Source organism: Colletotrichum fructicola (genome assembly GCF_000319635.2).
Source record: "Colletotrichum fructicola Nara gc5 chromosome Unknown KSG_Nara_v1_contig01, whole genome shotgun sequence".
In the NCBI taxonomy this organism is placed as follows: domain Eukaryota; kingdom Fungi; phylum Ascomycota; class Sordariomycetes; order Glomerellales; family Glomerellaceae; genus Colletotrichum; species Colletotrichum fructicola.
The window spans coordinates 342157-368256 of record NW_027094051.1 but is presented as its reverse complement, the minus strand read 5'-3'; the positions used below and the strand labels follow the sequence as shown (position 1 = coordinate 368256).

General features: G+C 55.3%; 7 protein-coding genes across 7 annotated transcripts; 3 read left to right on the top strand and 4 right to left on the bottom strand.

The window, feature by feature from the left end:
• Positions 1–388: 388 nt before the first annotated feature.
• Positions 389–2628, top strand: crlA (Cyclic AMP receptor-like protein A; the record flags this gene model as incomplete). Its single annotated transcript, XM_032023302.1, has 6 exons — positions 389–408; positions 772–828; positions 906–1292; positions 1351–1555; positions 1604–1819; positions 1873–2628. 6 exons carry the CDS (start codon positions 389–391, stop codon positions 2626–2628), a joined length of 1641 nt encoding a protein of 546 aa, XP_031879928.1.
• A 1686-nt stretch (positions 2629–4314) lies between these two features.
• Positions 4315–5167, bottom strand: NMA2 (Nicotinamide/nicotinic acid mononucleotide adenylyltransferase 2; the record flags this gene model as incomplete). Its single annotated transcript, XM_032023301.1, has 2 exons — positions 4315–4419; positions 4475–5167. The coding sequence occupies 2 exons, from the start codon at positions 5165–5167 to the stop codon at positions 4315–4317; spliced, it is 798 nt and encodes a 265-aa protein (XP_031879929.1).
• A 3290-nt stretch (positions 5168–8457) lies between these two features.
• On the top strand, positions 8458–10068 carry plyC-0 (putative pectate lyase C; the record flags this gene model as incomplete). Its single annotated transcript, XM_032023299.1, has 5 exons — positions 8458–8528; positions 8616–8756; positions 8820–9328; positions 9390–9450; positions 9519–10068. The coding sequence occupies 5 exons, from the start codon at positions 8458–8460 to the stop codon at positions 10066–10068; spliced, it is 1332 nt and encodes a 443-aa protein (XP_031879921.1).
• A 377-nt stretch (positions 10069–10445) lies between these two features.
• Positions 10446–12971, bottom strand: nirA-3 (Nitrogen assimilation transcription factor nirA; the record flags this gene model as incomplete). The annotated part of the gene is made up of 6 exons (XM_032023298.1): positions 10446–11358; positions 11410–11564; positions 11614–11823; positions 11875–12296; positions 12354–12759; positions 12879–12971. The coding sequence occupies 6 exons, from the start codon at positions 12969–12971 to the stop codon at positions 10446–10448; spliced, it is 2199 nt and encodes a 732-aa protein (XP_031879960.1).
• A 2959-nt stretch (positions 12972–15930) lies between these two features.
• CGGC5_v000105 (uncharacterized protein) lies at positions 15931–16374 on the top strand (the record flags this gene model as incomplete). The annotated part of the gene is made up of 1 exon (XM_032023297.1): positions 15931–16374. The coding sequence occupies one exon, from the start codon at positions 15931–15933 to the stop codon at positions 16372–16374; it is 444 nt and encodes a 147-aa protein (XP_031880007.1).
• A 411-nt stretch (positions 16375–16785) lies between these two features.
• CGGC5_v000104 (RutC family protein) lies at positions 16786–17307 on the bottom strand (the record flags this gene model as incomplete). Its single annotated transcript, XM_032023296.1, has 2 exons — positions 16786–17105; positions 17196–17307. The coding sequence occupies 2 exons, from the start codon at positions 17305–17307 to the stop codon at positions 16786–16788; spliced, it is 432 nt and encodes a 143-aa protein (XP_031879948.1).
• Positions 17308–20017: 2710 nt separating this feature from the next.
• On the bottom strand, positions 20018–20558 carry CGGC5_v000103 (uncharacterized protein; the record flags this gene model as incomplete). The annotated part of the gene is made up of 2 exons (XM_032023295.1): positions 20018–20186; positions 20248–20558. The coding sequence occupies 2 exons, from the start codon at positions 20556–20558 to the stop codon at positions 20018–20020; spliced, it is 480 nt and encodes a 159-aa protein (XP_031879963.1).
• Between the last annotated feature and the right edge of the window lie 5542 nt (positions 20559–26100).

Sequence of the window (26100 nt, the reverse complement as noted above, 5' to 3'; positions counted from 1 at the left end):
GCCTCCTGGCGCCTACCCCTGGCCAGCGGCTTCCTCCCATTTACATAGCAAGCATCATTCGGCCGTTGCCTCCTCGTGTTGAAATCTAGACCTTACCATTTTCAACCCCAGATTGTTGCCAACGCCAGTACCCAATTCAGAAAGTGCACTGCTCTTGAATATCCGAAGCCCCGGCACCTTCCTCTTCTTCCTTGCCGGCTTCATCTGCTTGCAGCCTCCTGGACTTTCTAGCAACCATCTTTCTACTTCTCCTCCACGTCCTCCTCCACCACAACCACACTCCAGACGAACCCTCCTCCACCATCACGACCCATGCAACGTCTGCTTCACACCTTCTCGGCCGTGTAACCGCGCCGCACTTGGCCTCTCTCCAGCACCACGGTCTGTCATGCAGCTGCTCGATCCCATGTGGCTACCAGCCTGGGCTGCCTGAGATTAATACACGACCTCGCCTACCACCTGTCGATCTTATTTCGACCGCTCGTTCCTCGACCAGCTCGAAGCCAAAGATCAACAGCGCGCTCCTACTCACGCTTCTCCCTACTTTGCGTTGCAGTGGCCAGTGGATCGTCGCACAAAGCTGCCGTCCAGCAACACGGCATCTCGCTCGGGCTCCGAGCCATCGAGGCCTGCCACTTCGTTTCAACACACCTCTCCGTGGCCTGTCCATCCAGAGTGTCCAAGTTCTTTGTTCCGCCCGTGTTTCCTGTACCACAACTGTCATTACTTTCTTCTTTCCCTCGTGTTTCGGCCCTATCCGACATACATCAGGGGCCCTCGAGTCGCGACCATCCGGCTTGCATTTCAGCCTCCAGCATCCGGTTCCAAGTACGCCTGCCGCTCTGCTCATTATGCGTCCTGGCGTGGAGGACAGAAAAGACTCCCATGCTGACCACTTCACACAGGCGACTCGTCGACTCGTCAACTCGTTCCGACCATCTCACACTCATCAAAGGTCCAAGCCCAACCTCCATATTGAGCCGACCAACGAGTATGGGAGACAGCCACGGCGCTCCCGTCGCAAGGGCGACTTCGGATTCCCTATCCCAAGAGCAAATCGACATCGTCATCGCCCTCGAAAGAGTCGGGGCTTCGTTGTCATTGGTCGGCGTCACCTTGATATTCATCACCTACTACGCCTTCAAGCGTCTTCGGACAGTCCCCAATCTCTTCATCCTTATGGCTTCAATCGCGAACGTTGGTGCAAGTGTTGCCTGTGCAATGGGGTACGACGGTCTTCGTGCCGGCGAAACCTCCGCCTTGTGCCAGCTTCAGGGTTTCCTGCTTGAAATGTTGGTTTGCCCTCACGACATTCCCTCGCGTTGTCACCACTAACATCCACTTCCACAGGTTCATGCAATCGGATCCTTGGTGGTCTTTTGCTATGGCCATCAACGTCTTCCTTGTTTTCTTCGCCGGCGCAAACCCTTCTTCATTCCGCAAACACCTCTGGGTTTACTGTTTTGTCTGTTTCGGCATTCCTTTGATTCCTGCTCTCTCTCTTCTTCTTCTCAGGCCCGACGGGCCAGACGACTTGATCTACGGCGATTCCACAGTAAGTCCAGGTTCCTCGAGATCAAAGGGCATGTCTAACGTGGCTCAGCTTTGGTGCTGGATCAACAACAAATGGAGCGTCCTTCGCATTTACACCTACTACATACCTATTTGGTGCTGCATCTTCGGCTCTTGTGTCATTTACTTTGCCGTCGGCTACCATGTATTCCATCAACGCAACCAACTCCGAAACTTGACCTTTAGCAACCCGGCTAGAGACAACAAAGATCTCTCCTGCTCGGATGAACGAGACTCTGCAGAAAAGGTAGCTCACTGTCACTAACTCCCAGTGATTGGCCTTTTGTTGACACACATCAGAATCTCACAAGTCGCACCGAGTTCTACGGCACCGCTATGACGGAGATACAAATAACTACCGTCACCCCAAGACCTTGGACACCACCAGCGATCCCTCAATCGGCAATGACACCAGACTTGCCTTCCAATCAGCAAACTCGACACGAGCGCTCATGGCGCACAAGTGACGAGCATGATGCCCCGCCAAGCAGTCCACAATTCGAAACGACATGTACTTCAAGTCCACCCCCACCAGAACCAAGACGCTCAATCTTCCATCGCGTTAATTCCGTCAATGAGAAGTTTTCGGCTCGTCTCCGAAGCCTCGACCCTGTCAAGCTTGCATACTTACGGACGAGTTTCATCTTTGCCATTTCGGTTTTCGTTACTTGGACGCCGAGCTCCATCAACCGGGTTTACAACCTCATCAAGCCTAACGACATCAGCTTCGGCCTGAGTGTCGCGAGCGCTACGGTTCTACCGCTTCAAGGCGTGTGGAATGCTGTCATCTTCTTCATGACTACCAAGTCTACTTTCAAAGAGGAGTGGGCGGACATGAGACACCGGCAGCAAGCCCGGCGACTCCACAGCAACTGCGACAGTCGTCTTGGCGGGAGGAGGATCGAGGTTCTGAGGACCGAACACCATGACCGATTCATATGCAATCGATATGGTCATTCCAAAGCCCATGGGAGCGACCAGACTAGCGAGCTGGAGTTGACAGCACCACCGGCTGTTGGGACCATTCGTGCCATGCGGGGGTCGTTTAGTGTATGACTCGGCTGTTGGTGTATATTGAAGGTCATGAGTCCTTCCAGGGACTCGGCCATTATTGAGGAGTCAGGATGTGTACATTGCTAATCTTTTGGGGGGTTGGGGTCAAGTCCAAAACAGCGTTGGAAGAGATACCAACAGCCATTATATTGGGGGATTTTGGAGGTTGCATATTATCCGGGCTGGCGGCGATCGAATCGCGGGGTCCATGTATTTGCTCATGAATTGGCGATGTCAACAATCCGTCGTACATAATATCAGATGCCCATGCGTATCATCTCTGTGCTTCTTCGAGTGTTCACTTACTTCTTTTGGCAAAGCAACAAGTAGGTAAACTGGCGGTGGCCGAAGAAAGACATCATCGGCACGACGAGTCTGTATACTCTCTCATAGTCGAGGCTTAACTTAATGTAGCCCTTGTCGACCAGAAGATCAACACATATCAAGGCCTGCGTCTCTTCCTTGCCTAGATAATTCAAGAGACGAGTTGTGTGAGTAGCAACAGGACGTTACAAATACCAATTGAAAGTCCCGACAACGCATCAGATGCGGATTTGCTAGTTAGTTCATTTTGGATTATGTTACAAATAGCGAAAAACAACATTTATCCATGGAAGTAGTTGAGAGTAGAAGTACATCTAAACCCTCTGTTTCTGCTATTATACGTGGTCGCAAGTTTAAAAAGTCTGTGTTTTTGTCTCATTCAAGGATGAACTCCTTTCCCTATCTTACATGTTTTCTATCCTGGCTCTCCTTCCGCGTTAGCAAACAGCTGGTATTACCACAATATGGGCACTTTAGTCATCTGTATTTCAGCACAAGAGAAAGATTTTTATTTGGTTAGAGCAAGTATTCTTAGCTACTGAGAGAAAAAGAGACAGAAAAGGCAAAAGTTGGGCGCCTGCGTGTTCACGCGCGGCGGATTCGAAACTTCAACCTCGACCACCCCCATGGGGATGCATTATACCACTGCCCCAAGCAGCAAAGGCAATGAAGACTTGATAGGCGGAGTGGACAGATGAGGTCTCGAATGGCGGGTCGACGGCACCGTGGGTATCTGACGGCAAAATGGTCGGCGACGATGGATGGGGCCCATCATCTCCTGCAAGCTTCTCTGTGACCTTGAAAGATGGGCTTAAATGGCAGGATATCTTTTGGCCTTAAGGTTGTTGAGGGATATTTCTCTCTCTTGAGAAAACTAGGATCGGAGTATTTCATCAAGGGTCAAGAAAAAGACAAAAACAGGGTATCTAGGACCATAAGGTGACTCACATATTAGAACTGTAGAACGACCTCAATTATGGAACCATGCGTCACACGAAGGCATGATAATTAGGGACAGAATATGTAGTGATGGAACCAAACAAGGCTCTCGGAAAAACTTGATTGTGGATTGGGAGATGTCCCTGTAGTTGATATAGGAAAAGAAAACCAGCCTGCCCGATGCACCGTAAACCCATACAAAAAACAACAAGAAACCTAATCGTTCTCTGCGCTTCGGTCTCCTCTACGAGAGAAGACATATTCATGATAAATCCAAACGCTGATATCCACGCCATTTCCAACACCCCTTTCTCTGTCCTCGGTCGCTGTCTTTCTGTCTGTCTTTCTCTCTCTCTTGGATCATATCTCGCTGTGACTCTTTCTCTACAGAATCAGATTGCGCCCAGTGCTTTTTCTTCGGTGACATCATTGGGCTACCTCCTTGCCCTTGCCGGTCTCATTTGTTGTCGCGTCGTCTTCTGTGTAGAGACCGTGTTCCTCAATGTACTCGATAACTTGGGAGGGGATGAGCTGTGATGAGTCAGTTTATGCATTTTTCTTCGAGGGGGAAACGGAAGAAACGTACGTAGTCGATGCTCATATTCCTCCTCAACAACAGACGGATCTTAGTACTCGACACGTCGTTGGGGACGACTTGGGGAATGTAGTAGATCTGGTCCTCCCACTCCTTCAAATTGGTCAGCGCCTCGTCAATGTTGACGCCCGCGCGCTCAAGGACGAATGCGCCGAAATCGCCCAGAATGTGACGCAGGTCGGAGGGCGACCACACGCCGGGCTGGCTCATGGTGTTGATCAGGTCGGCACCGGCGAGGACGGCGATGCGCACGCGCTTGCCGTTGCAGCCGCCGCGCTTGACGTTGATCTCGTGCTCAAAGTGGTCGAGGACGACGGCAGTGGGCACGTAAGCCGTCTGCTCGGCCTCCCAGGGGTCGACCATCAGGAACTTAGACGTCTGTTCGGCCGCGATTTCGCACATGCGGCGGCGGTGGCAGGCGGGGGCGAGGCCGCGCTTCTTGTAGGCGTCGGAGACAGGGGAGAGGTAGGAGCCGACGAGCTCGTAGTTTGTGTTGTAGCGGACGTAGTCGGCGGCCATGACGGCCATGCGCAGGTGGAGGAAGGTGATGGGGGAGTAAGAGCCGGGGGCGACGAGGACAAGGGGCTCGCGGTCGGGTTCGGACTGGGTGAGGCGGAGGCGGTGGTCGGGGAAGGAGTACCCGGGAGGCGTCATGGCCTCGATGGTCTCGGGGCTGGCGACCATGGTTGCTGCGGGTTCCGGGGTCGAGGCAAAATTTTGCGAGAGGCGTACGGGGACGCCCGGTTGGAGGTATTGATGAGATGGGCGACGCGGACTCGGAGGTCTGGTTTGCGTCGTGTGTAGCGGGCGCGAGCGAAGGAGGGGCGGTGGTGGTGGTGGTAGTGTCTGGTGTCTCGGGGATGCGGCTATCGGTCGGTGCCTAGTGAGGTGCGGCGCGGGACAGGACGGAGGATGACGGGATCTGCTGGTGAGTCCAGGTGCTTGGTCAGCCTTGCGCTATCGACGTCATGCGGGAATGAAGAAGGCAGACGAGTCGGGAGTACTTGAGGAAGAGACGCATTGAGGTGTGGAAGTACCTTGCTAACGATAGATGGCTGCTGCAGCGATTGATGATTGTCGGACGGCAAAATATGTTGTTTACAGAGTTGAGTTGGTTTCGCCGAGGGATAGAGTTGGGGCGGTTGGGTTGGGTGAGAGGAAGAGCCGAGAGGGTAGGTTGTTTTGGTGTGTGTGTCGGCAAGTTAATACCTTGACGGAATGGTACAGACGCAGAGCAGAAAGCAGAGCAGAAAGCAGAGCAGAGCAGGTTGGGGCGGCGGCGGGCGGGAATTGCGTGACTAAGGTTCTAGATGACACTGAGACAGAAGGTGCAAGGTGCTAAACTCCGGTGCGGCGGCGGTTGCCTTCACGAGCTGCCAGTCACGGAGTATTCGCATCGAGGGCAAGAGGGGTCGGTGGGGCCTTCCTCCTGTTGCAGGTGGTGACTAAGCAGAGCCCCCCACCGCGGGACGGGCTGTGATTGGAGGGGGTGAAGGGGTCGACAAGGTCCGCCGTCTGGTCGCTGTCGGGACGCCTCTCTGATCGCCGCCTTTGGCATGTTTAAGCCATGTGCATTAAACGGCGCGTTTGCTAATTTGTTTCACCCTGCACATGTCCTGGCTGGATTCAGCGGTCAGAACAAGCCGGAACTCGCCCGTGTCTTCCCTGGCTACGCGCAGTTGTTGAGTCTCTGCCATCGGGACTTCATTCCATGTGTGGCCTACCCAAGGTATGATGAGGGCATCGTGGCCCGCGGACCACGCGGAAGTCGAAAGCCGAACCGCCGGCTTTGGCCCGATCCATCAATTGTTCAGTCGCGCATAGCCTTCAACGTTCCGCGGCAATTCATTAGCCCGGGTAGCTAGATGAATGATGGGCGAGACTTGACAGTTGCTGAAGCAATGTGCACTCTTGATAAGGCAGCCCAACTTCGTGCCATGTGCCACAGCAAGGCACCCAGTTGCAGGCGAATCAAGCAGCCTCATCCCGACTGGAGGCAACTCCGTGGAACTCACTGAGAACAGCTCTGTCCTTCTCAAGTCGTTCCTCAGTCCCTTCATCCATTCTCCGATTTTTCCAGACGTTTCTGCTACTGCTCGCTGTCTGAAGAAGAGGGGTAGCAATCCCCGGCCAGACCCTGCGAATGACTTGCCGAAGACACCTCATTCGCTGTCGGTCGCATTCTTTTTTGGCTCTGAACTCTGTCTCAGCAACCAAGAACGAGCAAAAAGAAAACACTGAGAGGCCTCATTAGCCTGGCGGCCACGTGACTGAGTCCCCAAAACTCAATCGCCTCGTGACCTGCCAGACAGGAAGAGAGAAAAAAAAAGCTTTGCAGCTCCCTGCGACCCCCTGCTCCGACATCGCCCCTCGTTTTGGGAATTCGTTAGCGCTCGTCGGCGCTCTCCTCTTTTCGCCGTGCCATCCAGACTGGACCGGCCGCCGCCGTGCCCTATCAAAGACGCGTGCGCTCCAAGCTCTCTTCGGCACCGTCGTCCGTCTTGTGTTGCTCCAACTGCCGGGCCCCCCTTCCTCCTCCTCATCCAAAGAGTGATGACAAAGATGCTCTCAACATCCTCCGTCTCAGCCACACCGGGGGCTGTTTGCTGCTACTGGCCACAGCGTCTCAAATGAGATCGGATGGCAGGTGAAGCGCGATTGACGACCAATCTGAGGCTCATCGGTTGAGCTGCCGGTTGAGACTTTACTTTGACCACTCCTACTACTTTCGAGAAGTTACAAGGAGAACGGATACCGGATCACCCAGGGCTGTGTTGCTTAGCTACATGGAAGGCCGAATGACGCCGCTACCAGTCACATTAGTCGAGAAGAATGAGCACGATGCTAACGAACATCATCAAATGAAATGATTGATACAGGAATTCCACAGCAATAAGACAGCACAACATTTCTCTCTCAGAGTCAATACACGAATTACCTTCCACTTTCATCGCGGAACAGGCTCGCCATCAACAGACATATTTCTGTCCGCTCTGAGAATAACCTTGTGTCACATCACAATAGACTTTCAACACTCAATATCGACAATGACGTCCGACAGGTGGGAAGAAACTCATCCGCCATGCTTCGCCCCTCAACCTTAACCGCATCTCAAGAGATTTTCTCCCCCTCCCCTCCTCCCTCTGCCCTCGTATTTTCAGCTCCATGTCACCCAAACACCATCCTCCGGCGCCCTCATCAATCTGAAAACCTCCGTGGCCCCGTGTCCCCGGCCCCGACAGGCCCCGTCGCTGCCCCTTCAATATCACCCAAACAGCACAAAACCGCAGGGATTCCCCACACCAGCGCTGCCAAAACGGGCACACATCCTGCCTGTCTCTGCCCCCGAAAGACCGCTGAGGTGCCTCCGAACCATTGCCATTCCCACCAATCGCCCTAGGATCGTTCCGACATGCGTGTTTTCTCCTGTCTGAGCTGGGCGCTACAGCACGGAATCTGGAAACCTGTGGGCACTTTGGCTCCAGTCCCACGAGGCCTGAGAAACGTTCTGACAGGAGAAGCAACGCCTGCTGTACTTGTACTCTGTATGTTAGCCCATGAACGGCTTGTGTATTGAGTTGAGATCCCGGTCGTTCGCTTCCCCGAACAAGCAACCACGACCGTCATGCCAGATCCAGCCGTCGCCTGTCACCCTCCAATGTCCCGTCTCGTCACGGCCAGATGACCTTTCCCGTCCTGCCGCGCCCCTGAGCGCCTCCATCAAGCGTGCCTCCCTTGGTGGACAGTGAATAGCCCATCGCCGTTGCAACACGGCAACGACCTACAAAACCAAACCGAGGACCCACGGTTTTTCAGGTCGTGTTCTGCCTTTTCCTCGCTTTGCTTCGTCCTGCTTGCCGAAAACACCCCCCTTCCCAGCAGTCCCGTTGGTTTCATTCGCTATCCTTCGTATATCCCTCCTGTTTTAAGCTGTCTGGTACACTCTTTGTTTCGATTCTTCCCCCAACCCAACCATGAAGGCTTCCATCTCTCTCCTGGCCGCCGCGGCTACCCTCGCCGCCGCTCTCCCGTGCCAGGACCCATCGTAAGCAGCAACAGAGACCCCTAAATGCGACATCGTCTGATGTTGCGAAAATGTTTCCGACGCGCAGAGTGCTGATCAAACCCACAGCGCCGGGTGCGGTGTCACCGGCTGGACCGGCTCCAGAATCGCAGCCCGCGCGGACGTCCTCGCGTTCCCCGGCGCCGAAGGCTTCGGCCGCTACTCCGTCGGCGGCCGCACCGGCTCCGTCTACAAGGTCACGAACCTAAAGTGCGTCGGCTCCACCCTCACCTATTAGTCCTTCCGTCCCCCGACTAACACGGTCACCCACAGCGACTCCGGCACCGGCTCCCTGCGCGATGCCGTCTCTCAAGCCAACCGCATCGTCGTCTTCGACGTCGGCGGCGTCATCAAGATCAGCTCGCGCATCGTCGTGTCCAAGAACATCTACATCGCCGGCCAGACGGCGCCCGGCGGCGGCATCACCGTCTACGGCAACGGCTTCAGCTGGAGCAACGCCAACAACGCCATCGTGCGCTACATCCGCATCCGCATGGGCAAGGGCGGCGACTCGGGCAAGGACGCCATCACCATTGCCGACGGCAACAACATGATCTTCGACCACGTCTCCGTCTCGTGGGGCCGCGACGAGACCTTTTCGATCAACGGCGAGGTGTCCAACGTCACCATCTCCGACTCCATCATCGCGCAGGGCCTGGAGACGCACTCGTGCGGCGGCTTGATGCAGACTAACACCGGCGGTGTTTCGCTGTTCCGCAACGCTTATATCGACAACAAGACCCGTAACCCGAAGGTCAAGGGCGTCAACGATTTCCAGAACAGTAAGTTGCTCGGTGTTTTCATTACGGCTCCTGGAAGCTCTGATGCTAATTCGATGAATAGACGTTGTTTACAACTGGGGCGGCGGCGGTGGCTACATTGCCGGAGACAGCGATGGCGCAAGGTGAGTCTTTTCAAAACCAATCCCCTCCAGCCTCTTCACCGAGTCATCAAGACTAACACCTCCCCCAGCTACGCCAACATCATCAACAACTACTTCATCTCCGGCCCCTCCACCTCCGTCACCGCCTTCACGCGCGGCAACGCCAACTTCCGCGGCTACGTCAAGAACAACTTCTACGACTCCAACAAGGACGGCGTCCTCAACGGCGCCGCCCTCTGCGAGTCCACCACCTGCTACTCCAACATGGCCATCCAGACCACCGCCTTCGCCTACCCGGCCCCCGCCAAGCTGCTCTCCCCCGCCGACGCCGTCACCCACGTCTCCGCCAAGGTCGGCGCCTCCATCGCCCGCGACGCCGTCGACGCCGCCCTCGTCAAGCAGATCGCCTCCTACGGCAAGTCCGGCGCCCTCATCTCCGACGAGGCCACCATGGGCGGCGTCGGCACCATCGAGGCCGGCACGGCCAAGAAGGATACCGATGGCGATGGTATCCCTGACGAGTACGAGACTGCGAACGGGTTGAACGCCAACGACAAGTCTGACGGTATGAAGATTGGGGCCGGCGGGTACACCAACCTCGAGATCTACGTCAACTCTCTCGCCCCGGCGGTTTACTGAGCTGTGGACGATGAGTTTGATGAATCGTTGGTGGAGAAGGGACTGTGATGGTGAAAACCCCCCTTGGCTGTACATAGCACGCTCACTTATTTCTTCTTTGTGTATACTGCCCATCGTCGGTCTGCGACGAGGTACATATTCTTTTCAATGGACATACCATTAATCTTCCTGACCTTTGACTTCATCATAGCAACTTGGTGATGTCTCTTTTTGGCAGCGTGAACGCATTTGAAACTCCTGTCGCTCCCGAGTCGACGCATGTTTACCGCAGTGAGGTTCCATTGACTTCACCCACACGCAACAACAGGGTAGCAGGTGAACACTCCTCGACTTACAAGGACTCTTTCATCCATTCCATAGAATCTCTGTCCCAAATCCTATGACTGCGCCTCATAGCTAAAGTCAAAGTTCACCCCGGCCCAGAACGCATCATCCATCAGGTTCTGGCTACCATCCTCGACATCCATAATCGAATCTGCCAGCGCAAACTGCGTATTGTAAACAGACTCAGACGCATCGCTGAACGGAGCCGTCTGCGGCGCCTGGTTCACCGCCTCCCAGCTGAAATCCGCATCCAACATATTCATCAGCGGACACAAATTCTGCTCCAGCGTAGGATGCGTCTGCAACGGATGCGTCTGCGCCGCCGCCGCCTTCTCCCTCATCGGCCCCACACACGCCGCCGCCGCCGCCGCCGCACAGCTCTTGTCCGGGGCGCACTGCTGGAGCAGCGAGTGCGGGATGCGCTCCGGGTACTTCTGGTACAGCAGCTTGATCAGGTCCGACCGCATGCGCCCGGCCGGGTTCCACGACGTCGACAGCTCGCCGAGGACCTCGAGGCACATCTCAATGTACGGCGTGCAGCACGGCCGGCCGCTGTTGCTCATGTCCGGGTCCGGGCTCGCGTACTGGATGAGCACCAGCGACGCCGTGAGGATGCAGTGTGTCGCGGAGATGGGGCTCCTGCGGAAGCCGCCAAAGACCTGGCGGTACTTCTTGCTGGCGAGGCAGATGCGCTTCGCGGACTCGATGCAGAGTGTTTCTGCGCGCTTGATGGCGTCCGTTTTGGGCGCGGTGGTGGTCTGCTTCGGGCGCAGGAGGAAGGGTTTGAAGAGGAGGATGCAGCAGGTGTGGTAGACCATGTTGAGCGTGTAAACCTGGGGGATGTCGTTGGGGCGGTCGATGCGCAGGTCGGCTGGAAGTTCGTAGAACCACGTTTTGAGCTCGAGGGTGCACGAGTGGAGGAAGGATATCCTTTGAGGCCCTTTATATAATGGTTTTGGAGCGTAGCTAAGAAGGTCAATCCAATTGCTCATGATGAGGGGGAAATGCGGATCTTACAGGGCGAGCAGGATATTTTCGAGAATGCGGCAGAGGCCGATGAGGGCTCGGTGAACAAGAATGTGTTTGGTGCATCGAGTCATTTCATTGGCGTCTGTTGTACCGTCACTCATCCTTTCTGGTACTGAAGGGAGATTGACTGCTCCTTGGACGTCCTATGACATGTGAGCCGGATGCTTCATCTGAAATGAGGGTTGCACGCACCAAGAAGTTGCAAACACGACCCGTGTAAATAGCCGCGAGCTTGTCATCACAGTACAGTGCCCAGTACATCTGCCGCCGAAGTTCAATTTCTTCGGTAGGAATGAGATTTGAGCCAGCTAGAGATGTAGCGTCAACATTAAGGCCCATGTCGAGAGCTAAGCGATTTGCCATCCCTTGATGTAGCCAACCGGCAGCATCGCAACCATATGACTGTCTGTCATCAGCATGAAATAAAGACAGACGGTGAGTGAGATGACTTACAACGTAAACCCCAACCAGAATTGACATTGATTGAATGGTTGTAATGGACGGGCGCTTCATGTCTTTGTGGAGGAGCACCTCTGCCTTTTGCAAAAACGGCTTGCCGGCCGAATTCTGGTCTTCAGGTCGCAAGCGTACATCGATCCTGTCTGTGTATCGTGACCCTAGAGCGAGAATGCAGTTGAGGAGGCAAGGACTGTAATAGCGCCCTTTGATCTTCATGCTCTGTCTGAAGAGCTTCTCGTCGACAATCTGGCACCATGGGTTTTGGTACTCAAAGAACAAGTCGATGAGCTCATTTGTAAGGTCTTCTGGGTAGTTTTCACTCTCAAGTCTCTCCAGTGGGAGAATATAGCAGTTCGATTCCACAGATTTCGTTGTTGCAGGACTGCTTTCTTGATCTTCGGCTTCGGGTGTGGTTTCTTCGCACATGTGAATACCTCAATCTCAAATCAACATAGGTTGAGAAGATCACTCACCAGTCTGAAACTCCAACCGCCCACTTGACGGTCCAAAGTATCGCATCTCCCCATCCTGGTCGTAATTCACCGACTCGTCTAGAGACAACGCCCCTTCGAACGTTGTGCAGAGGTCATCAAACGCCGAGGGACTCAGACCAGCCAGCGCCGGATCGCTGCTCCCGGGCGCCAACGCAGTCGAGACGGCATTCAGCTGTGGGGTGGTCCCCGCAGCGGTGAGTTGCGCGACAGAGGCCTCTATATCGATGGAGTGAGACTGCAGGACGGCCTCCAGTAGGTCGATCCTGTTCCTCAAGAGCTGCACATACGACTTTGAAGCGGGCTTGCGGCCGTCCTCCTCGCTCCTGTACATGCAGTTGATGTTGCGCTCGGAGCAGCGGGTACACACGGGGCGTTGTCCATCGCACTAACAAACCGGGGCAAGGTATGATGTCAACATTCTTTCTTTTGTCACCAGAAGAGGAAACACAACGAGCAGGCATGGGTGATGAGACAATGTAGAAAGAGGGAAGAGAATCCACCCACCTTTGCCCTGCGACGTCTGCACTCTTCGCAGGCCTTCGAGGTGTACCTGCGCTTCGGTTGGCTCGCGGCCCGCTCCGTTGACGGTTGGGGCATAGCGGCCAAGATGACGGACGGAGGCGGAGATTCAAGCTGGCCGATGCGGGTTTGCAAGGGTGTGATCACAGAATCGGTTGAACGGTCTGGAGCACGCGGAGAGAGCGGAATACAGATTCCTCTGGTTGCGACGAGGGAAGAGTCCAGCAACGAGATGTCCCCCTTCTGCCCTTCGCCGTGGCTTGTGTCTGTCGTCTGACGAACCCGCTCTTTCACTGAGAAGCAAACGTGCGGGGCCAATCACATGGGGTTTGGAGAAGGGTTACTAAGCTGAGCGGAATATGTATCCCGCGGACCCCCCGCCGCTTGCCCTCTACGTCACGGGTGAAGGTTTATGATTGGTTGGGATGTAAGACTGTCATTGCCGGGAATAAGGCCCTTTGAAAGGCACGCGGTAGAGGAACATTGAGGAAATGTTGAAAAGCATCGCTTGATGGGATCTTGAGCATTTTCCGAAGATATGTACTGACGCATATCGACTTACAAGACTGCTCAAATACCTATGAGGAACCTTCACCTCTTTCTTGAAGAACATACTGAGCCACCTTCCAGGGGAGCCCTCCAAGTAAGCACTTTCATCTTTGCCGCCAGAACGAAAGGTGTCATGATCGTCAAGAGCCTGCAAATGTGATTTCTGTCGAGATCTATGCGTCAAAAAGAGCCGTTTTGCTGTGTCTTATTGAGTGCATCTTGAAGGCAGCCTCGGGTCAATACAAGTCAGCGGCGATCAAATGGAACCAGCAGCGCCAACTGAGCAAGTCATCAATTATTGGAATTGAGGGGTCGCCATGCCATTTATCTACCAATCTGAAAAGAGTGATGGACTAGGGGGGCCGCTCCTGTTGCAGGAAGCTTTAAAGCGGCTTAGGTCTCATCAGCTCGGGGCTCACATCGGAAGCAAAACCCAAAATAGAACTCTAACAGGACGTCACTCCGCGGCCTAGCGCCGAGACAGTTCATCCTATCCTGCCGCCAAGAACCACTCAGCTCCTCGCGACGACCACAGCCGACTTCAACAAATCAGCATGGTACCATAGCAGCAGCTTTCACGTTGGTACGCTGCTCGAGACCAAGTGCTACGACTCAGTCATCCGCGAACCGCCAAGGCAGCCGGCGCTCTCAATCACAGAGCTGGGTCGAATTCACTCATGTCGCCCCAGAGCATCTTCATCCTTTACAATCCTTCCCCTGGACCCCTATCTCAGAATCGCATGTTTTCCAAGGCACCGCAGATCCTCCCCGCGCCCAACATCTCAACCGCGAAGCCCCGAAATTGACATCCCGCTCCGTCATAAACAGAGGCGGGCGCGACGCCATGGACCGAGAGGGACACGGACAGACAGCGGTTCCTGCGTGCTGCGTGCTGCGTGCTGCCTCTGGCCTGCCTCGTTTTAGCGCCACGCATCTAAAAAAGCAAACGCACCGACGACCACCCCCAAACCCAAGTCCGGTGCCATGCCGATCGCTGCCTCCCGTCTGGCCCTATGCAAGGACACACTCAGACCTGTGTGTTTGAGGAGATTGAGAATGATGCTGTTTGGGGATGGGGAGCGGTCATATTGGACGTGTTTCCATCTGCCGGATGCGACGCGACGCTTACGTGGAGGAAGTCAGCCAACCCAACAATCTCGGCCCGCGATGATCTTGATAAACGGACTAATCCATCTTCACCGGATCTAAGACATTAAGCGGGGGTCACGCGAAGAGAGATGATTATGCCGGGCACCTTGATCAAACGGCCTTGGTTGAGCCTCAACTGGCCGCCAAAATCGGGGGACCGGACTAGCTGGGCCAGCACAGATCTGCGCCATCGCCCTACTCCTCCCTCACCCCCTCCGTCAAGACTCAATCGCACTTGAGATGAATTTAGGGGTTCAAAGAGCTGCAGACAGTTCAAAGCTTCCCACAGATGCCAAGGCTCGTTCGGGCCCTCTTGAATTGCCAGGGCCGCGTCAAGTCTGCGGAGAGGAGCGACACGCGTGTTAGGTGGTTACTTGGCTGCATTTCTCGGACGAACTCTGCCTTGATTGGCACAGTTGATATCGTCCTGCAAACGTGTTTGGTCACATTTGGGCGGCCGACGGTCCTTTGGCACGCACACCACCACCGGGTCACAAAGAAACCATGTTTCTGGGGTTGAAACACTCTGATCAAAGACCACGTCAAACACACTGCATCAACCGTGGCAAACCAACAGAATCATGTCTCCAATGTTTGCTTCGACACCAAGGCACCAATCTGGCATGCCAACATGGTATTTTCCATCGCTGTCTCCCCTTTGCCCCTGAATCCTGCGGCTGGCGAGAGAGACATCCCGCACTCACAGGCGGACTTCTCCACGGATGCCCGCCGACCTATTTTCACACAACCCCAACAGCCCAAGAAAAGAAAAAAGCCCGCCGCGCCGCGCTAGCGCCGCAAGCCTCACGTCTGCTTAGCTCCATGCCCCAACGTCCGGCTCGGCGGGAGCACGGCCGGGGCACGGCCGGCCCGGTGCCAGTTTAGCCTCCTTGCCTGCGTCTCCTGCAACTCGCGGGCACTGGCCCCCTTCCCATCTCTCCTTACCCCCCACCACCACCACCGTGAGCCAGCAGACACCGCGAACCTCAAACCGTCAGCGGCGTAACGGTGCGCGTCGTTCTTGTCTTGTCTGCATTAGGGGGATGGTCCGGCGTGGATGTGAAGGGTGATGGTCAGGGGAGACAGACGTGCCGGAGGAGCAAAAGGCACCATAGCCTCTCAAGTCGTCTGAAGATACCACGAGACGCGAACGCCCGGCCTGAGCGAAGGCATGGAGAGACATCTATAAGAACCTTCCCGGGGCGGTGTTTGGTCATCGTGCATCTCCAGCTTCACTCTCCACCACTTTCCCACAACAGACATACACACACACACTCACTCAACTCTCCCTCACTCTCTTCATCTTCCTCCTCCGAGCCAACTACCCAAAACCGCAAAAATGCCTTCCACCGTCGTCTCCACCCCCGTCCCCGCCGGCGTCGATCGCAACCAGGTCCTCGCCGCCATGCACAACCACGACCTGATGGTCAAGACGCTCTGCCCGGCCCTCGTCTCCTACAAGCTCGAGTCCGGCTCCGTCGGCCTCGGCCAGTCCGCCACCTACTCCGTCACCGACAAGAAGCCCATCGGCCAGACCACCTACCAGCTGACCATCAGCAACCTCGAGGACGGCGTCGACACCCTCGTCAACGCCAAGCCCCCCGTCGGCACCCTCGTCATCCAGGGCAAGTGGCGCGTCGTCAACGAGGGCGCCAACCTCATCCTCCGCGAGGAGGTCGACATCGAGGCCAACATGCTCATGAAGAAGATGGCCAAGGGCAACGTCGAGAAGACCCATCCCGAGCAGCACGCCGCCCTCCTCGTCCAGGCCGGCAAGGCATAAGAGACCTGCCTGTGTAAGAGGGCATGGTAGTTGCATGTGGATATACCCTTCAAACTTTGTATAGTTGAGAGAGCTTCCGCCTTATCCATTGAAGCGAAAATGGTTGCGAATTCGGCGTTTTAATATGGGGGGAACTTTGGGGTGATCTTGTCGCATAGATGAGACTAGACGTTTAATGGAAATATGAATTGGAGACTCACAGTGATTGCTGATGACGATGAGGTTTGTGTGATTTCATTCGTGTGAATTCACTAGTGCTTTTGTATTCGAGATGTTGGCTGTCGGTAAGATTAGCTTAGACATTGTAGACAAGACTATGTCCTATTTGCCAAAGACCAGGACGCCCTATCTGTAACACAATTGATCACGTTTCTAGCATCTAACTCATTGCCTTTAACGTAACTCTCATAATTACACCGACCCAGCCTTCTTAGCCCCCTCCGGATCATGCGCCACAACCTCAATCTCAACCCTCATATCATCCTCCCCAAGCCTCGGCACACCCACACACGTCCAGATGGGCTTATGGTTCGGCATCCACTTGTTGAAGTTTCTCACCATCGCCGCCAGCGCCTCGTCGTTGATGGGCACGTGGTACGAGTTGACGCGGTACACCTGCTCCCACCCCTTGCCGCCGGCGTCTTTCAGGTTCAGCTCGACGTTCTCGAACGCCCGGTCGATCTGCGCGTTGATCTCCTTGAAGAACTCGCCCGTCTTGGGGTCCCAGCCGCCTGTTGCGTCGTTCCGGTGTCAGTCAACGTTACTTGAGAGAAAGGTGACATGAAGGGAGGGACGAAGGGGATGGATGGATGACGTCGTACCCTGGCCTGCGCACTCAATCCTGTCGCCCACTCTCACAGCCTGGTTGTAGCTAAAGGTCTTCAGGTTCCGTTCGCCGACACCCTCGTAGGCGTAGTACTTGAGGTGAGACATCGTGATGGCGTCGGCTTCGGTTCGGCTGTTCTTGTCTTTCTTGTGTCAGAGCGGTATCTGCCGTGGCGTGGTGGTGCGATGGGCTGATGTTGGGAGACAAAATAAGTCTAAATATCTGCTCTGGAATGAAGAAATAGATAGACATGACTTGGAAAGACCCCCCCTTTATACACCACTTCCGATACCCTTTTCAGGGTCGGGAGTGCGTCATATCGCCGGAACATATATTCCATGTGCGGGGCTTGGGCACATGTAGTTTTGAAATCACCGCGCTGAAGACCGTGGAAGAGGAGAGAAATTGCGCAAGCCGATGTTTCTTGCCGCATCGGCTGTCAAATTCACGATGGTCTCACTGGGAAAGACAGGAAACAAATGTTCTCACAGTTTGATATCTTGAATGCCTTGCCATGTCAGACCCGTGCCACGATGGTACGATGTCCCTCGCCTCTCCCTTGAGTGCTTTTGGCGACTCATGCCAGGCGCAAGTTACGCCACAGCTTAAATCCACGTGCAAAAAAACAGGAACCAACAGGAGAGTCAGAGAAGAATGCGTTGCTCGATCTCTAGCAAGCGTCATTTGCCCGCACTCATCGACGACAGGGAGTGCAAGAAACCAACAGAAGGGAGGTATTCCAGACACGAAGGACAAAAAATGAGAATGACCGTTTCTTCTTGCCCGCTAACGCTCCAGACCCAGGGCTGGTTGCGGCCTAAAAACGGCACTAGGTCGAGTCCGGCAGGACCCTTTCAAAATTCGGCCCCGGCCGAAAAAGCCCAGGCATCGCGATGAACCCCGTCCGGACCTGGCTCCGATGGGAGGACCCTTCCGGTCTTCTGGATCGGGAATGTCACTCGGGCGCGGGACGTCGACAACTTCACAATATCGGGGAACGTTGCCGACCGGCCATCAAGGGCGGCGACCTGCAGCGCGCACACTCGGCGTGCAAGATGGCGTCTTAGATTCAGCGGCACTGCTACACAAAACCTGCAAGCCTTCCCAATCACCGGCAGGACATCTTGCATGCGCCGCCAAGCACACCTAAATCACCACACACCCCTCAAGCAGAAGCGACGGGATGATCTTCGAAGAGCCATGCCGGCGTACTTCTCCTCTTGCCTCCCCGCACCAGACTCAAACAACATGAAGCCACCATCACATGATGATGACAATTCGCATGCGCTCCCGCTACAAATCACGAACATACGCCATGTACATCCGACACGGCATCAGGGTCCTCAAGCCCCTCAACATCCAAACACTCTTCAAACCTCGCCGAGCACCCCCCGCGCCGATGATCAGTCGTGGACAAACCCGACCGGGCCCTCAAACGCCAGCCCGCAAGCCCCCCAGCCCAACCATCCCGCCTCCGGGGCCCCGATCACAACCGCTTTCTGACAGATCGTCCCCTCCCCTCAACATGTCGTCATCAGCCCTCTTCGCCCCCTGAGCAAATAAGCATCGCACAACAACAATTCGGTCCGTGGTTCGTCGGCTGTTGGCCCCAAAAAGGCGAATTGACTTTCCCCCGAAAAAGAACCCCCGTCGGCGGCGCGTAGACGGGACGCATGTAATCCAGCAGACTTTCCACACACCTCTGCCCATCATCATGTATACAGCGCCCAGTCTCCAATCACGTCTGATGTCAGTCGTGTCGCGCCGTCAGCCGTCCAAACGACGTCGACGTCGTGCGACCGACGCTCCCCGGTGTACCCCCGTAAGTCGCGTGGAACGGTCGTTAGCGGCAGTCGGTGTCTGTCGTAAAGCTGTAGCTGCAGATGAAGTTTCCTCCTTTCCCGTACTGATACCGTCTCGGCAAAACCCGACCGAGCCTCTTGTCATGCGTTCCCCCATTTCGTGTTCCATCATCCGTGTTCCGTCGGGTGGCTGGTGGTCGGGTCGCGACGTAACTGGTACTCGGGGTGGCGAATGACGTCGTTGCAGCCTTGAGGATCGTAGGCGGTGGATCGTCGCGTGGCGGCGGTAAAATTTCTGACAAGCGCAATGTATTCGTGAACGCCGGCATATTGGATATGTGAGATTGGGTATCCAGACCCGCTGGACGATCTCGTGTTCTACGTTGCTCTGTACATTGCTGTTGTCGCATGTCTCGGTTGCACGAACCACACCACTCACGGTGTCTGCCACAAAACTTTGGTTGAATTGAAGGTCGGCGCCTTCTCCGCCTACAAGCAGGTATATACACAAAAATGCGAACGTAATGTAATAATTCCCAAGGCCCGAAGCCTTTTACCAGTAACCGTGACGCCTAATGCTACCCAATGCCCAGTGTGTCATTTGATGGTGTTGAGAACCCCAATGATGATGAAGATCGTTAGTGTACAAGTCGCGAACCGATGCAAGTTTTTGTTATCCACTCCAATACCGTAACCGTGCCGAAGCCGTAGACGAAATGATGAATATAACGCTGTAGGCCAACTCGGCCACAAGGGGTATCATGCCCTCGAATCCTGAGAGCTGTGTCCGATTATGCTGTGTAGCGAGCGCCCCGGGGTAGTCTACCCGGGTAGTGGGATGTCCATAGTTGGCTGAAAAGCCGTGCCGTGTGCTCGGTTGGCCAGGCTGATGGTGACCTCAATCTGATGGTCGAATAAGTGTATCTCGCGTCTCATTCGTTCGTGGATGTGTCAACGCGGACCAGACTATGCTGGGTGTATCTTCCTCCTCTTCCGCCGCTGTCCTCCCGACAGCTTATTTCTTGCCCTTGCTTGGTGGCGCAGTGATCTTGCTGGTGGTCATGAGATCGCCAATGTACTTTTGGAGGAACTTGTTGTTGCTGTCGAGCTTGTCGTGCTCTTCGCGGACGGCTTCGATGCGGTTGAAGATGGTGAGCAAAGACTCTTGGAGTGCCTTCGCGTGTCTGGGGAGCGCTGGTCAGCTTTCAGGTCCACAACATGATGCGTGGTGGTTCGAATCCTTACCTCTTCAACTCTTCCCTCGCCTCTCTGCCCAGAGCCTCAATGTCTTCGCTCGTCCTCCTCGGGCTCATTGCCCTCACATCGTCCGGTCCAAACTCGGTATCGATTGGCCCAACAGCTGAGCTATCCCTCGGCACTACTAGCGGTCCACTGCTCTTCCGGCTCGGTAGGCGAGGGCGAATTGGGGTAGGCTGGTGGATCTGGGGCTCGTCGTGCTCGTGGTCGACCGATGATGAGGAAGAGCTCGAGTGCGAGCGCTCAATGTGAGGAGGCAGGTGCGACTCGCCGTGCTGTTCTTGGTGTTCGTTGTCCATGATGCTGAATTATCGTCGTCTCGTCGTCGCGATGCTGTGACTTGTTTCGGTGTGCCGATGGTCGGTGAAGATTATCGTGGAATCAGTGGAGGTGGGATTCGGGTGAGTAGGTATGCAGAAATTGGATGTCTGCAGCAGGAGGAGTGCGAGAGGGCGGCTCAAAAGGCAAATGTGGTTGAATTGAATAGGACTCCGTCACCAGGGCCAAGTTAGGAAACGGGGTCTTGCCACCATGCAAGCAGGGTCAGGGCTTAGTGCAGTGAGCGAACAGTGGCGGAGAGGGGGTAGTCGAGGATGAAGGAAGAAAGAGTCAGGTGGTTGCAAAGGTGGTAGCGGTGATGGTGGTGGTGGTGTATATGGGGCGTGAGGTATTATGGAATGTAGGGGTATTGGTGGTTGTATTCCGGAAGCAAGTAGGGTCCTACCGGTCTCTCAAACAGGGACAGGAGCCGGAGGGCGGGAGAGGTAGGGAAGAAGAGCAGATGAAAAAGAAGACAACCCAAGAAGACGGGCAAGAGTGAGAGAAAAAAAGGCGCGGTGGGCCGCAGAAGGGTATGAATGGGGGACGAGGTCTCGTGGGTGTGGGTGGGTTTTTGGGTTGGGCAGAGTTGTCGAGGAGTCGCTTTGAATTTTTCCCCTTCCCCTTGTCTTCCTTGTCGCCAGGTGGTGGAATATGGGTCTCTCTTGATGCTCGTGGAGTGCTCGTCTGGTTCGCCTCGCGCCGGGTGGTCCTCTCTACTAAGTACCCTTCCTACCAAGTAAAGTAGAGGTGTGCCCAGGTACTGCGCAGTACGGATACTGGTTTGGTTTGCTGGCTTTTGCTTGTTGGCAAATGCTGGCCCTTGATGGGTGGGGGTCTGAAATGGCTATCGGAATTTGAGGAGCGAGAGAAAAGAGAAGAGAGCCCCAGAGAATAGGTGATCCGAGAGTGGGAATGTCGTGGGAGTAATACGGGATTGCGACCGAGAGTCAAGGCGGTTGCGTCGACGTCGTGTGTGTCGGTAGAGTATGTAGTGTACGTTGTGCGCCGCCTTGTGTTCGTTCAAGGTACTCTGTACAGCAGACGGGAGTACAATGGAAAAGAATGGGAATAGGAATTGCCAATGGCGAATGGCAGAGAGCAGGAGGAAATGGACGACAATGGCTGGCTTGGCTGGGTGTGGGTTTGGGTCGACAGTTGACGTCTACAGGCGAGCAGGTGGCCGCGATCTGCGGTACTTGGGGGGGACAAGCGCTGCCCTGAGTGATGACTGCCCGCTGCTGGGCCTGTGGTGTCGATCGGGGTACTGGAGCCTTCGTGCCCTTCGGCCAATGTCGTAGGTAGTACGAGCGGTATGATGGTCGTTACTGAGAAGAGAGTAGGACGGGGGTGATCCCCAAGGGTTGTCGAAGGCTTGGGAGCCTTGGATTGCTTGGGTTCAGTCAGGGTGGAGGAGGGTGAGGGATGGGCACGACAGGGGTAGCCAAGTAAGTACCCTGCACACGTCCTAGGAAGTAGGGAAGAGACAGGACCAGCGCGCAGGGGATCCGTAACGGGTTGGCGACTGGCTTAAGCGACGGTGTGGAGCAGGATGATGTTATCGCAACCGTTTTGCTGTATTCGTATCGTCTCTGCAACTCTGTTGTGTTGCGTCTCTCTACGTAGCCAGGTGTTTACTTGGAGAGAGAGCGAGGCTATTTGCAGCTTTGGTTGGTCGGTGCGCCTCAAAGCGGTGGTGGGCGGACTGCGGATCGTGTGGTAGTGCTGAGGTTGTCTGTCTCCTGGGTACTCGAGCGCGAGAGGAGAGCTGAAGCCGAAGCTCGACGTTGATATTGACGATGGGCAGAAGATATGCTCCAACGGTTGTGCGGTGTGCGATGTTGAGTGGTGCTTCGTTGACCGGTGTGGATGGCGAACGGTGGGTGGGAATGATGGGGCCGGCGTCTGGATCTGAACCTGAACCCTGAACCTCAGACCTGAGGAAGTATCGCGACGATTCAAAGCAACTTCTGGGTTCCGGTTGTCTGGCTAATTGTCTTGTGTGACGTGAAATGGAGGTCAAGACGACGATGAGATGCGCGCCTGTTTCCTCTGCGTTTGAGCAACTCGGGGGTATTATCGCAGTCAGGCATTCATCGACGGTGACACACACGGTTGCGATGATGCAGGCGGTACGGAAAGAAGGTCTGCCTTATGCAAGCAGGAGAGATGCCGGGTCTCGGGGTCTCGTGGTGTTGTTGATCCGCTGAATCGAGGAACTGAGAATGCAGCACCCACCCACGATGGTGGTGGTGTCTGTTGCCACGGTGTGCTGGCCCCGGTGTTGTTCTGCTCGCGGGTGCAGGGGAGAGACACACCGACACTGGAATTGAGATTGACGAGGGCTTCAGCTCGATGCCATTCAAACCATGCGTAGACGGCGTGTTTGTGATGTTTGCGCTTGAGACGGACGGATGCTAGCTCTCTCCCCCTCTCCCCCACCTGCATGTCTGTGCAGCCACTGCAGCGGTCTTTCCTTTCCTTTCCTTTGCTTTGCTTTGCTTTGCTTTGCTTTGCTTTGCTTTGCTTTCCTTCCTCTCCCAGCCCCGATTGAACATGGCACTTGTCGTTGTGGAAGGCACGAGTCGGTACGTACCGGGCACCTGCCTACCTATTAAAAGGCAAGACTTGGGCAGTTCCTTCCTCGGCGGAGGTTGGCAGCAGGAAGGATGGAAGGCAGGCACGATGACGGAGGAATCAGGGAAGGTGCTTCCAGGAGGTACCGTACCTCAGGACTTCCTTCCCTCACTGTTCCCAATAGAAGCTGCTAAAAACAGGGGACTGCTGCTTCCCACCGAGACAACGTCGCGCCTGCCTTTCTTTCTTGCACTCTGACTGGTCTCTTTGTCCTGGATTCCTGGAAGCCACGCAGCACGTAGCGGTACGTACCGCATTAGCGGGTCCTTTAATTCGGTGTCCCGGGCCTAATTTGGCACTCGAACCTCAGGCATGCTTTTCTGCCCACATGTCACTCTGCTCTTTCCCCACACATTGTGACGCGAAGCTAAGGTGCTCGCATCTTGACTCGGTACGTGCCTTTTTTTTTTTTTTTTTTTTTTTTTTTTTTTTTTTTTACCTCCCCCTCCCCTCCCGGGCCCTTCTGCCTCACCCGCCGCCTGTCCCTCGCCGCCCCCCTCTGTCCGCTCATCTCCTCCGCATCCGCCGTCCTTCACCTTGAAACTCACGATACTTCGACCTCTTCCGAATTCTTCTACCTGCACTAGTCGACGGCACTAACGTGTGTGACACGGAGTCTTGCCGACACATTGTCTCCATCAACCAGCCATCTGTCACTTCGAGAAGAAGAGTTTTATTTTATTTTTTCCTCTCCTCCCTGCCCTCTACTGTCTTTGGTTCTGCCTTACCTCCACGGACGTATCCTTCCTCACCGCATTCTAATTTCTAATCGTTTCCCCTCTCGATCGTCACTTTCGGCGTTGTGCGACCGTTGACGGCCCCCCTACTCCTGCCGTGTCAGCTCCCTGCAAACCGCTGCGGCATGAATGACCTCTGCCATGATGGCAAAAGCAAAGCCCATGGCGGGACAGAAGCAACAATTTTGTTTTTCCTGCGCTGACCTCACCTCCGCTGGCTGCTGACCTGATTTCCACGTGTACAGATACCGCAAGCTCCCCTCTCGTCATCGAGGGACCCCTGAATCTACACACGCACCGCACCGCACCGCAGAGCGAAGATGCACACGCAGTGCAAGGCAGCCAGTACCTAGCCGCAGCGGCACGAGAGACGCAGTACTCCCACTGTACTGTACAATTGTCTTTCACCCTCCACACCTCGGCCGCGGCCAACCAGCTGCAGCAACGGCAACCCTTTGGACCACCCCTGCCGCCGAAAAATTGGCTGATCAGCGCCTGTGACGCCATACCCTCCACGGTCAAGACTGGGATCCCCCCTTCTCCACCCGCCGCGACGAAGCAGAGCGGGAACTTGGGAAACTTGAGGTGAACTCGGGAACTTGGAGGAATCGCAACCTGCCGCCAAGTCTAGCGCGAGCCTTTTGACTGGCGCGCGCCCTTCTCCGCCGCCCACTCTCCGGCAGACACCAGCCGGTTTGGCGGCCTTGCCGCAAGAGGGGCACATTAAGCACATCAACAACTACACGCCAACCAAAGGCCCGTCGTGATATTATGCCCAGCCTACAGCGGATTCCGATTGCCATGTTGCCTTCCATCTTGAATCACCGCCCCTCACTTTCCAACACCACCCGCCGCTTGTTTCGCCAACCATATCAGGGGCCTTGAGCTACCTCACGCACTTGTTATGGGGGCACGGGGGTCCGCGCAGGGTTGCTGTGGGGGTGTTTCTTTGCCCTTTGACCCCTTCATGATCGATCAACCGTCCCGTCCAACCGTTTCTTCCGCTCCTTCTCGTGTTATCGTCAATAAGCCGTCAGATCAGATACGACGAATTCACCTTGGCTAGCCATCATGATATCGTGATCATAAGACGATGCCTCGTCGTCTCTATCTCTTTCGTCATTTCAACCAGCTCAACCAGCCCTCATCAATCGTCATGTCGAGTTCGTTTCTCCCGCCGGAGACCGGCGGAGCAGGGCATCCATGGCTGACTTACTCGTGGCGGGGGATTGGGCAGCCACGATGGCTTCGTCGAAACACTGCGGCAGCAATGTCCACAGGCGCCACGGTCCCTTCCTGTCACATCTCGGGATACCGCCGTCCGCAAATATGACAGGATCCCTATCCCACTGGCTGCGCGCTGAGGTAGCGGTAGGCCCCCAAAACCCTCAGCCGTCACTTGACTGCCCACACCCACCCCAAGACCCTCTCGGCCCCGTTCCTACATTAGAACAGCCGCCCGACCCAAGTCATATTCAGCGCGACCTTACGGATACACGAATGTCCCTCGCGCACACTACATTAGCTTGGCCAGCTCCACGGGTCCGACTGGGACGAGAGACGACAGGGACATGCAAGGCAGCACAAGCACAAGTCAAGGAAAGGCATGCCGGGCAGAAAACCGAAGGCGCCGAAGTGACATGAGGGCAGCCTGCGTTGCCTTTCCTAATCTGCCTGCTGCACATTCACCGGTTACGCTTACGGATAGTCGCTGCTGCAAGAGAAGGAAATCAACCGTCGAAATCGCGAAAGAAGCATAACGCTGTGTGTCTCCGATGCAGGGACCCTGGAAACAATGACTTCGATCTCAAAAGCCTTTTCTTCGCTTCGCTTCGCGCAGAGCCCCTCCCCTTGTCCTCCCTTCCCCTCGGGCCTTCATATCTGGCGCTTGTCCAATCCCCTCAACTGTCAGCAACAAACTTCCTGTTGGCCCCTTGAACTTTGCATCGGAGGCCTGAACCCCCCATATTATTACTTGAACCATCCATTTTCTTCTTTTCGGTTCCTCCATTTCCGATGCCGTCCTGCGGCTGCAGCTGACTGAACGGCAAACCCGCCCTCAACACGCAATTATCTGCCTGCGCCCCTCCGAGTGACTTCAGCGCCACAACCGTCGGATCTTTCCTGTTGCTGCAAACTCAACAGCCAA